The 12,898-nt window shown below is 43.4% G+C and overlaps 1 protein-coding gene across 2 annotated transcripts in view; it reads left to right on the plus strand.

Annotated features, from left to right (window-relative positions):
• Window positions 1-12,898, plus strand: part of LOC140725772 (polyhomeotic-like protein 3) — a 163,520-nt gene that overhangs the window by 72,457 nt on the left and 78,165 nt on the right. For both annotated transcript variants that reach the window (XM_073041658.1, XM_073041659.1), the window contains exons 6-8: window positions 2,232-2,390; window positions 5,925-6,014; window positions 10,703-10,979. In XM_073041658.1, coding sequence (XP_072897759.1) covers window positions 2,232-2,390; window positions 5,925-6,014; window positions 10,703-10,979 — 526 coding nt within the window. The remainder of the gene's footprint in view (window positions 1-2,231; window positions 2,391-5,924; window positions 6,015-10,702; window positions 10,980-12,898) is intronic.

Consider the following 12,898-nt stretch of genomic DNA (forward strand, 5'->3'; position numbering starts at 1 on the left):
GGGACTCCAATAAAGATGCTGTTCTTTAAAAGGGCAACTTTATCCTGATCTCTCAGTAGCTGCTACAACCCTGCAAGTCTCCTGACTCACCACCCCAGAAATAAACTTTACCTCTTATGTATATATTCATTGTAAAATTTATGTTATTTAGTTTAGAGAATCAGTACAGTAACAGGTCCTTCCGGCTTAACAAGCTCACGCTGCCCACATATGATCAATTAACCTACTAGCCCTTTTGTCTTTGGAATGTGGGAGAAAACCGGAGCACCCAGAGGAAACCCATGTGGTTACAGGGAGAATGTACAAACTCCTTATGGACAGCGGCAGGAATTGAACCCAGATCACTGATGCTGTAAAGGTGTTACACTAACCACTATGCTAACATGCTGCCCTGCATTCTTAAATATATTGCTACATATTCTTCCCATTTACAGGAAGGTCACACTGCATTCTTAAATATATTGCCATATATTCTTCCCATTTACAGGAGGATTTCTCTGTTTTTAAAGATTATTGCTTATCATATAGTTTTTTTTCACTTTGTTTATCAGATGAAAAGCTTCTATTTGTAGAGTGTCCCTCAGAAACTTGCTGCATTGAGTTCAATGTAGTATTCCTACCATGCAGTCATCTTATAGATGTGGGAAAGCTGTACAGTTTGGAGTTCTAGTAATACATAGCAAACCCAGCCACAGCGGACAGCAGACTACAACAACAAGTAGTGATGCTGCCTTACAGCACCAGGGACCTTGGGTTTGATCATTCGATGCTGTCTGTGTGGAGTTTGCACCTTCTCCCTGACACCATATGTGTATTACTTGAATGCTGTGGTTCCTTCTGACACCTCAAAGACTTGCTGCTTTGGTAGGTTACCTTGGCCCAAAGACAGAATCTCTTCAGGTTCCTAGTTAAGGAGCACTGTCACAGGGAAGCAGTGTTCATCATCAAGGATCCCCCCTACCATCCAGACCATGTTCTCTTCTCACTGCTGCCATCAGCAAGGAGACCAAGAGCCTCAGGACCCACACCACCAGCTTCAGGATCAGTAGAGAGATCGCAGACTGTTACAAGAAACATAAGTTTGTTATGGTAGGTGACTCTAACTTCCCTAGTGAAAGGACTAGATAGGATAGAAGTTGTCAGATATGTTCAGGAAAGTTCCAACAAGAAGTCCCAGTGAGAGCGTGACATGGCAGGTTTGTGTAGGTGAACACTTGGTATCTAGTGATCACAATGCCATTAGCTTCAAAGTAAATATATATGCAGAAACATAGGTCCGGCCCATAGGTTACGATTCTGCATTGGAGAAAGGCCAATTTTAATAGTTTCAGAATGGATCTGGCAAGTGTAGATTGGGACAGGCTGCTTTCACTATATCTCGTACATGCGATGATAATAAACCGATTCCAATAGCATGGGCTGTGACCATCAAGATTGCTCGAAGTCAGTATGTGGTCTGACTAAGCTCTGACCTGTGATACATTCAGGAACCATACTTTTTGGTCAGCATGGTGACGTAGTGGTTAATAGACACTTTTACAGCACCAGCGACCCAAGTTTAAATCTGCTGCTGTCTGTTAGGACATTGTACATTCTCCCTGTGACCCCATGGATTTTATTTGAGTCTCAAGCCTCTTTCCATGTTCCAAAGACATACAGGTTAGTAGGTTAATTGGTCACATGGATGTAATTGCTTGATGGCTCTGGGTCTGTACTCTCTGGAGTTTAGAATAATAAAGGGGGATCTCATTGAAACTTACTGAATATTGAAAGGCCTAGATAAAGTGGATGTGGAGCAATTGTTTCCTATGGTGGGGGAGTCTAGGACCAGAGGACAGAGCTTCAGAATAGAGGGACATCCATTTAGAGCAGAGATGAGGAGGAATTTCTTTAGACAGAGGGTAGTGAATCCGTGGAAGCCAAGTCACTGGGTATATATAAAGCGGAGATTGATTCGTCAAGATGTCAAAGTTTATGTGGAGAAGGCAGGAGAAGGGAGTTGAGAGGGATAATAAGTCTGCCATGATGGAATGGCAGAGCATACTTGATGGGCTGAATGGCTATTTCTACGCCTATGTTTTATGGTCTAATTTGGCAGCTTATGCTCATTGAGCTGGAAGCGCCTGTTACCGTGCTGTACCTCCAAATAAATTAAAAAATAAATTTAATGTTCTTTGCTGGTTCTGTGATACACTTGATTCTAATGCATTTCTCGGGGTTCTTTCGTGCAGATTAATCTCTCTCCCTCCTCTGCTGCACCTCAGCTGATGAGCCGCAGCCAGAGCGCCAACACCTCAGCCAGTGGGATTACCCAGCAGGCCATGTTGCTTGGCAACACCACCCCCACCTTGACAGCGAGCCAGGCTCAGATGTACCTCCGGGCCCAGATGGTGAGTGGCATGTGACAACGCAAACGCCCGTGAAAAACACCTGCCTGCAAAAAGAAGTGGCAAGAGTTCATAGCCTTTTTAATCCTTGATCTCCATTGGTCAAGCAACCCAGAGTCAAAATCAGGTTTATTACCCCTGACATAGGTTGTTTAATTTGTTGTTTTGTGGTAGTCGTACAATGCAAGCCGCTAAAATTACTTTAAATTACCATAATATATAAAAATAGATACTACTACAAAAGAGAGGTTGGAATCTGGAATATGCTGCCTGAGGAGGTGCTGGAGAGAGATGCTGTCGTAGAACACTACAGCACAGAAACAGGCCCTTCAGCCCATTTTGTCCATACCAAACTATTATTCTGGCCAGTCCCATTGTCTTGCATCCAGACCTTAGGCCTCCATATCCCTCCTATCCATGTACCTATCCAAATTTCTCTTAAATGTTAAAATTGATCTCATCTTCTGGCAGCATGTTCCATACTCTAAACATCCTCTGAGGGAAGAAGTTCCCCTTCATGTTCCACTTAAACATTTCCCTTTTTACCCTTAGACCATGATCTCTACTTGTAGTCTCCCTCAACCTCAGTGGAAAAAGCTTGTTTGCATAAACCCTGTCTGTACTCCTCATAATTTTGTATACCTCTATCAAATCCCCCCTCCTTCTCCCATGCTCTAAGGAATATAGTCCTGACCTATTTAATCTTTCTGAATAACTCAGGTCCTCAAGACATGGCAACATCCTTGTACATTCCTTCTGCACTCTTTCAATCTTTCAATCTTTCCTGTAGGTAGGTGACCAAAACCGCACACAATACTCCAAATTAGGCCTCACCAACATCTTCAACTTCAACATAACCACCCAACTCCTGTACTCAATACATTTATTTATGAAGGCCAATGTGCCAAAACTTTTCTTTATGACTGTAAGCAAAACACACAAAATGCTGGAGGAACTCAGCAGGCCAGGCAGCAACTACAAAAAGGAGCATAGTCGATGTTGTGGGCTGAGACCCTTCATCAGGACTGTAGAAAAAAAAGATGAGGTGATAGTCTTTATGATTCCATCTACCTGTGACATCACTTACAAGGAATTATGGATCTGTATTCCCAGATCCCTCTGACACTATATTTAAACATCAAGTGTTGCACTTGAGTCACCAAGGCAAAGGAGTGCTGGTAGATAGAACAGTAAACAGCACAATGCAGGTACAGGTCCTGTAGCCACAGTGTTTGGGTCAAAGACAATGCCAAATTAAACTAAATCTCTACACATGACCTATATGCTCTCATTTCCTGCAACTGGATGTGCCCTAAATGATTCTATTTTATCTGCTTCTACCATCACTCCTGACAACACATACCAGGCACCCTGTGCCAAAAACCTTGCCCTGCGCATTCCCTTTAAAAGGGTGGTAAACCTGTGCAATTAATTGCTACGAGCTGCTGTGGAAGTCAATTCACTGGGTATACTTTAAAGTGGAGCTTGATAGGTTCTTGATTTGTAAGAATTTCAAAGGTTATGTGGAGAAGACAGGAGAATGAGGTTGTGGGGGATAAATTTTAGCCATGAAAGAATGGCAGAGCAGAATTGATGGAGCAAATGGCCTAAATCTGTTTCTATGTCTATGGTCTTGTGGTCTAAACTTGGCCCCCTCTCACCTTAAATGCATCTGCTGAAGGGGACTAATCTGGACTAGTTTGGTCAGCACGAGCACGATGCCCGAAGAGCCTGTTTCTGCGCTGCACAGCTCTACGACTGTATGGCTAAGTCCTGTCAGCCCTCACGGTCTGACTGAGTGCTAACCCGGTCTCTCAGTCTTGTTGCTTGCCACTGCTGTTCGGGCTTTAGGAGTATCTATGTGCCTGTCATATTCAGAGATTCAAGGGATTGAAGCAAAAATGTGAAAGATTAATAAGAATTTTAAATATTTATAAAATGACACTGAAACAGAAGGAAGTAGGACAGATGAACACACAGCAGATGGCTGCTTTATTAGTTATCTCCTGTTCCTAATAAAGTGGCCACTTAGTGTACTGTACATTCATGGTCTTCTGCTGCTCTAGCCCATCCACTCCAAGGTTCGACGTGTGTGTTCAGAGATGTTCTTCTGCACACCAGTATAGTAATGTGTGATTACTTGAATTACTGTTGCCTTCCTGTCAGCTTGAACCAGTATTGCCATTCTCCTCTGATCTCTCTTATTAACAAGTCACTTTCACCCACAGAACTGCCACTTTCTGGATGTTTTTTTTGTTGTTTCTTGCACTATTCTCTGTAAACTCTAGAGACTGTTGTGTATGAAAATTCTGGGACATCAGCAGATTCTGAGATACTCAAATGACCCCAGTCATTCCACAGTCAAAGTCACTTAGATCACAGTTCTTCCCCATTCTGATATTTGGTCTGAACAACACCTGAACCTTGTCTGTGTCTGCAGGCTTTTGTGCATTGAGTTACTGCCACATCAGATATTTGCATTAATGAGCAGGTGTCCAGATGAGCAGGTGTAAAGTGGCCACAGAATGTATAAGAAACTAAGAAAATTGTGCAGGGATAGACCATTGGGCCCCTCAGGGCTGCCAACATTTCAGTAAATTATTGTTGATTTGCCGAGTCCTCATCTCCTCTTTTGTGACAGTTCCCCATTGCCTTCAGTTCTCTGATCTTTCAAAAATGTGTCTTCTTCATCTAGTGATCCAGTCTTCTCAACCTTCTTGGCCAAGAATTCCTCACCCTCTGTGGTTAAGTAACTAAGAATATTAAAGCAAATTTAGTAAGAAATAAATGTTTCCTTTTTCTTCATAACCTTCTAGATTATGAAAAAGAAAAGAAAATTAAAGGCCTAGATAGCGTGGATGTGGAGAATGTTTTCTATAACTGGAAGTTTAGGACCAGAGAGCACATCCTCAGATTAGAGGGTCATCCATTTAGAACAGAGATGAGGAGGGATTTCTTTATCCAGAGGCTGGTGAGTCTGTGGAATTCATTGCCAAAAGCAGCTGTGGAGGCCAACTTACTGGGTATATTTAAGGTGGAGGCAGACAGATTCTTGGAAAGTCAGGGCATGAAAGGTTACCGGAAGAAGGCAAGGCAATGGGGTTGAGAAGGAAATAAGGATCAGCCAACATCAAGTGTTGGATAAAATTTGGCCCAATTCTGCCCCAATGTGTTATTGTCTCCTGGAATCCACTTATGAAATGAATGGAGACTCCTGCTGTACATTGGTGTTGGATTGGAGCTGGAGGGAGACACTGCACACTGTAATAGAGCGACTTTCCAGTAGTACCAGGGCATTGGAACATCTGTCTCAAGATAGCACCTCCATCAGAGCCATGATTTTTGCAATACTAGATTTTTTGTGCTTTTGTCTCTGGCGTGGGATTCGAACCATGAACTGACCACAGTGATAGGGGTCACTGTGCTTCCTGACCGACCATTCAAAGAAAGTTAGCCTGTAGGAAGCAGCATAATCTGCTTGTTTCTGACACTCATATTTGTTCCTGCTCTTTCCCGATTTTCTCTCTATCTCTACAGCTGATTTTCACTCCCACTGCTACTGTAGCCACTGTCCAGCCTGATATTCCTGTTGCTTCTTCCTCTTCCTCGGTGTCTGCACCCTCTCAGGTAAACTAAATTGGTTTATTATTGTCTCATGTAAGCCATGGACAAGTCATTGGGTATATTTAAAGCAGAGGTTGATAGATTCTTGATTAGTTATAGAGTGTTATAAGAATTCAGGGAGAAAGCTGGAGAATGGGGTTTGAGAGGGAAAATAAATCAACCGTGATGGAATGGTGGAGCATTCAAATGGGCCGAATGGCCTAATTCTGATGGACCAAGTTAGAATCACAATCAGAATTGTCACTGACATTGGTTGTGGAATCTGGTGTTTTGAGGCAGCAGTACAAGTACAAATTCCTAAAAGTTATGATAAAAATTGTTAAACAGTGTGAGAGGGGAATAGTGAGGTACAGTGACAAACCTTACACTGCGTACCATCCATACTGATCATTTCATCACATCAGTGCATTGAGGTAGTGCAAGCAAAAACCATAAAAGGAGATAAAATGTGGTCCCCACGGTAGTGTAGCGGTTAGCATAGCACTATTATAGCTTGGGGCATCAGAGTTCGGAGTTCAATTCTGGTGTCCTCTGGCTCCAGTTTCTGCCTGCAGTCCAAAGAAGTACACGTCAGTAGGTTAATTGGTCATTGTAAATTGTTCCGTTTTCAGGCTAGGGTTAAAGGTGGGTTGCTGGACAGCACAGCTCGTTGGGCTGGAAGGACCTGATCTGCACTGTATGTCTAAATAAATAAAAAATTAAGTTACAGAGAAAGTGCAGCAAAGGGAGATAATATGGTGCAAGGCCACGAAAAGGTAGATTCTGAGGACAAATATACTATGTAAGGAACAATTTCCAATGTTTTCATAATCGGTGTTGGTTTTGATAGCTTTGAAATTGAAATTTGTTATTCCAAACAGAAAGTCTGCAGATGCTGGAAATCTGAGCAACACACAAAATGCTGGAGGAACTCAGCAGGCCAGGCAGCATCTGTGGAAAAAAGTACAGCTGATGTTCTGGCCCAAAATGTCAACTGTACTTTGTTATTCCAATTCCATTTATATTGACATACAGAGAAAGACGTCTTCCATGCTGTTCATAAAGATCTGATAATTAAACAATCCATTACACTGCTGGCGTTTAGGACAGCAGTAATGATCCTTCATCTCGGGCAGTGTTCAGGGCTCCCTTCATTGTACCAGTAGCTTCCTCTTGGACTACTGTCAGTCATGAAAGTCCTGGTGGAGACTCAGGACTACAGTCGCACTCAAATGTAGAAGGATTCTTTATTGCTGTTTCTTTAATAGTTTTGTTTGACCAGTCAGGGTTGTTAGCCTGTACTGAACCCCTGAACCTGGAGGAATAGTGGATCACTCTTAGTCTGGCCTTTAGCCTTTGACCTGTTTGGCATAGGTGATCCTATCAAGAAGGAAAGCATAAAGCCCTGACTCCAGCCAGCAGAGCTGTCCAGGTCATTGAGCCACAGAAGTCTCCAAACCACAACAAGGTTGTGGTCTTCTTGGAGGAGTGCATTAAGGTATAATGAGGTAAAACAATAACAGTGCAGAATAGACTGGAACAGGTACAGAGAAACACAATGCACCTTATTGTTTACTTGTACCACACTTTCTCTGTTGTAACAAGCTCAAAAGTCCATCTTACTGTAATAGAGAGGCATTTAAGAATGTCACTGTTAAAAGCACATACTTGGTCTAATGGGTGATTTATTTATTCAAACTGATCATGCACTTATTTCTACATACATCAAGGTAGTCTAAAGAAAACCAAATGCAGAATAGGGTGTTGCAGTTACAGAGAAAATGCAGTGCACGTAGACAATAAAGTACAAAGGTCATGATGAGGTAGATCGGAGTTCAAGAGATCTTCTCTAATTCAACAATAACATTTATAGACCATTCTTTGTACAGACTCCAGTGACCCCTGAGCTGTGTTTCTCCACAGTTACTCAGTTGTCGGTACCGGCAAGCACGCAGCAGCTCACAGCTCTGGAAAGAAGTAGGGCTGTGACAACTTGTGGCAGAGATTTCCACACCACCTTTCAACTGAGGACCTTTTGCCAACCTGGATGTTAAACAATCTGCTTTGATAGTACAGTTCAAAGTGTTTTTCAATAGGATAAAGTGCAAACATGAAAATAAAATTAAAAATAAACATGAAAATAAAAGACAGTGTAGTTAAAAACAAGGTTAAATAAATAGGTTTTCATGTACCATTTAAAAGTGGCAACTGAGTCTGCATCCTTTATAGTTTTAGATACTGGATTCCACAGTTTAGTAGCATAGTTCAAAAGAGCTGAGCTGCCAATTATCTTTCAAGGATTGTTTAGATTAACCCTTGGCATCTGAAAGGTCTGTTCCAGAGTGTGACATCAGCAGGTTAGAAGCTGTCCTTGAACCTAGTGCTATGTGCTCTCAAGCTTTTGATTTTTCTGCTGACAGGAGGGGGTAAAGGAGAGAATGAACAGGCCAGGAGGAGCTCTTGAACATATTGGCTGCTTTCCCAAGGTGATGGGAAGTGTAGACAGAGTCAATAGAGAGCGGGCTGGTTTGCATGATATGCGTGGCTGTGTCCACAACTGCAGTTTCCTGTGGTCTTAGGCAGAGCTGTGGTTATTGAGATGGAGATGCAGGGTCAATAGCAACTATAAAGAGCGATTGAATAATTTAAGTGTGGGAATAAAAATTGCAAGATTATGAGGAAGGGGTAGTGGAGTAGAACTACACACAAAAAAAAAGTGGAGGAACTCAGCAGATCAGGTAGTATCTATGGAGGGAAATAGTTGACATTTTGGGCCAAGACCTTTCAGCAGGGTTTAGAAAGAAGGGTACAGAATAAGAAATTGGGGGGCAGGGGAAATGAAGTAAGAAGGGGAAAAGTGATAGGTGGAAGTGATAGGCTGAAGACCAAAGAATCTGATGAGAAAGGAGAATGGACCATGGGAGAATGGAAAGGAGGAGGGGAACAATTGGGTGAGTAGGGATGGATACAGAATGAATTGGATAGTTCCACTAAAAAACTAACACTGGCTTGTTGCAAAGAAGTCTTATTTATTGTTGTTGTATTCTGTAATTGTTAAGATGTGACTTCCCATTGAAACTGCATCCACTGCCCTTCACAGCAACTCAAAGACTAGTAGAAGATCTACCTAATCTTTGGTCTGCTCTCATATCAGCAGCCGTCAATCTTAAAGCCTCTTCTAATGAGGATCTAGTTTCTTATTTGTTGTATTGAAAACCCTCACACTAATAAAGTACATGGTGGTGATTCGATTTAATAATAAAGATTAGCTTTATTTGTCACATGTATATACATCAAAACATAGAGTGAAGTGTGTTGTTTGCATCAACGACCAACACAGTCCGAGGATTGGGGCAGTATGGTAGTGTACTGGTTAGCTCAGCACTTTATAGTACCAGTGACCTGGGTTCAATAAACACAAAGGACACTGTAGATGCTGTGGTCAGATCAACATGTACAAACAAGCTGGATGAACTCAGCAGGTCGGGCAGCATCCATTGAAATGAGCAGTCAACATTTCGGACTGAGACCGTTCATCAGGACTGAAGAAGGTGGGGGGAGGGTGGAAAACCAATCAGAGGAAAGATCAAGGGGTGGAGGAGGGGAAGCAGGGAGGGGATAGGCAGGAGAGGTGAAGAAGGAATCTAAGGGGAAAGCACTATGGGTAATAGAAGAAGGCAGAATCATGAGAGAGGTGATAGGCAGCTAGAAGAGGAGACAGAGTGAAAGTGTGATGGGGGAAGCGAGAGGGAGGGAATTACCGGAAGTTGGAGAATTCGATGTTCGTACCAAGGGGCTGGAGACTACCCAGACTGTAAATGAGGTGTTGCTCCTCCAATCTTGAATTCTCCAACTTCTGGTAATCCTCTCCCTCTCCCTTCCCCCATCCCACTTTCCCTCTGTCTCCTCTTCTAGCTGCCTATCACCTCTCTCATGATTCTGCTTTCTTCTACTACCCATAGTGCTTTCCCCTTAGATTCCTTCTTCACCTCTCCTGCCTATCCCCTCTCTGCTTCCCCTCCCCCACCCCTTGATCTTTCCTCTGATTGGTTTTCCACCCTCCCCCCACCTTTTTTATGGGGCCCTGCCCCCTCTTTCTTCAGTCCTGACGAAGGGTCTCAGCCCGAAACATTGGCTGCTCATTTCAACGGATGCTGCCTGACCTGCTGAGTTCATCCAGCTTGTTTGTACCTGGGTTCAATGCCTGCCGCTGACTGTAAGGAGTTCGCACATTCTCCCCATGACTTTGTAGGTTTGCTCTGGGAGCCCCGATTTCCTCCAGGAGCCCCAATTTCCTCCCACAGTACAAAGATGCACTGATTGGTTGGTTAATTGTAAATTGTTCCATGATTAGGGTGGCCTATGCTAAGCTGCATCTCAGTAAATTGATGAATAAATAAATAAATGTGCTGTACAGCCCACAAGTATCGCCATGCCTCTGGTGCCAACATTGCATGCCCACAACCATAATTAATTTTTGAAATGTGGTGGGAAACCGGAGCACCCACAGGAAACCCATGCAGTCACATGGAGAACATACAAACTCTTTACAGACAGTGCTGGGAATTGAACTCAGATCGCTAAATCATTACACTAGCCATTATGCTACATTCTATTACGTTAGTAAAGTGATTCAGTTTTTAAAATTTAAAATCCAGCTCATTGCCTCCACTGACCTTGTGGATCTTTGTCTTCTCTCTCCTGGATGCTAGGTTCAGAATCTAGCGGTTCGGAGCCAGCAGATTGGAGCATTGCCCACTGTGTCTCCCCAGAGCGTCCCACTGAAGAGCACCTGCCAGACCCAGCCGCTCCCAATGAGTCATCCAAAAGCAGCGGGGCAGGGTGCCTCGTCCAAGGCCAGCCTGACCGACTCGGGCTCTGAGAGCTCCAAGAAAGGGGAGAGTGTGACTCCGACCAGCCCTGAGCTACGTGTCTCTGCGGTCACCCGGCTGCCGATACCGGCAAGCACGCAGCAGCTCATAGCTCCTGGTAAGCAGCAGCGGGGTGTAAGAAGGGAAAACTGGGCTGAGACATCTTGTGGCACAGATCACAACACCACCCTTCAAGTGAGGTCCCCTTTTGCCAGACTGGATATCAAACAATCTGCTTCAACAGTGGTAATGAACAGCTTCTTAAAACACTGGTGAAGGTTTGGGACCTTCCAGGTCAAAGACTTATTATATTTATTTTTTTCAACAGAGTATTTCTTACTAATGTGTTGATATAATCTGGTTTGTACTGCATGAATGCAGCAGGTTCAATTGTGACTTCTAAGGAGAAGTGAATTTACATTTGAATCAAAAATGCTACAGTAGTGGGGAAGGAGAAAGACCTTTCAAATGGCTGGCACAGGAATGAATGGCCTAGTTGCTTCTCATTTCTTTTGACGATAACATTATGTCTCAAATTCCTCGCACTACTGGAAGGAGGGTGGGCTTGAGAGAGGGGAGGGGTGAAGGTAATTGGAGAACAGGGAGAGAGGGTCATGTAGGTAACACCTGAACAGCAAGCAATCACAAAATTCCTGGAAGAAACTCATCAGGTGAGGGAATACCCATGGAGAGGAATAAACAGTTGATGTTTCGGGCTGGAAAGGAAGTGGGAAGTTGCCAGAATAAGAAGGGTGGGGAGAAGTTGTAAAAGCTTGATGGTGATAGGTGAATCCAGATGGGTGGGGGAGGGGAGGATGAAGAAAGAAGCTGGAAGGTGATAGGTGTAAAATGTAAAGAGATGAAGAAGGAACCTGATAAGCGAGGAGAGTTGACCATGGGAGAAGGGGCACCAAGAGGAGGTGATAAACAGGTGAGAAGAAAAGTTTAAGAGTGGGGAATTGTAAAAGAGGGTTCAAGCCATTAGATTGGAGGCTACCTAGACTCGATTTGAAGTGTTGCTCCTCCACGTTGAGAGTGGTCTCATTATGGCAGAAGAGGAGGCCATGGACTGACATGCCGGAATGGGAATGGGGATAGGAATTAACATACTTGGCCACCGGGCCACCAGGGCATTCTCCCTGAGTGGTTCACACTAGTGATGGGGAAAGTACTAATGCACATTCATTAACTTAACACACCAGCAAATTTTATTACAGGGGAGGGGGTAGATAATCTCTCAACACAATGAATGGTCAAGCCTTAAGAGGCAGTGGAACTGCAGGAAATTGTCAGTAGTTTGGGCAGAATCTGTTTAAGTAGAAACAGTTGATATGTCAGGTCTGAGACAGAGGGTCCTCTCTGCACAGATGCTGAGTGTTTCCAGCAGTTTTTAATTTTTTTTTTCACCATCTGTGGTTATTTTTGATCTTTACAGATGGCTACAGGCCAAGTGTTGGTGAACGGGCTTACAGGTTGACCTTAGGTTGCTTTGGGGTTAGCTTACAGAGTTGCTTCTCTCAGCTCTAGTGAATCTGGTCCGATCTTGACCTCCGACACTTGTCTGCAGGTAGAGTTTGCATGCGCTCCCTGCATTTAAGACCATAAGACATAGAAGCTGATTTATGCCATTTGGCCCACAGAATCTGCTCCATTATTCCATTATGGCTGATTTTTATCTCTTTCAATCCCATTCTCCTGCCTTCTCTCTGATGTCTTCTCTTTGATGTCCTTACTAATCAGGAACCTATCCACCTTGGCTTTAAATATACCTTGACTTGGCCTCCACAGACACCCATGGCAATGAATTTCACAGATTCGCCACCATCTGGCTAAAGAAATTCCTCCTCATCTTTGTTTTAAAGGTATTTCCCTCTATTCTGAGGCAGTACTCCCCCACAATAGGAAACATCACATCCACACTATCAAGGTCTTTCAATATTTGATAGGTTTCAATGTGATTTCCTCTCATTCTTCTAAACTCGGAGAGGTACAGGCCCAGAGCCATCAAATGCTCCTAGTATGTTAAATCTTTCTTTC

The sequence above is a fragment of the Hemitrygon akajei genome, chromosome 3 (genome assembly GCF_048418815.1).
Source record: "Hemitrygon akajei chromosome 3, sHemAka1.3, whole genome shotgun sequence".
Lineage (NCBI taxonomy): Eukaryota > Metazoa > Chordata > Chondrichthyes > Myliobatiformes > Dasyatidae > Hemitrygon > Hemitrygon akajei.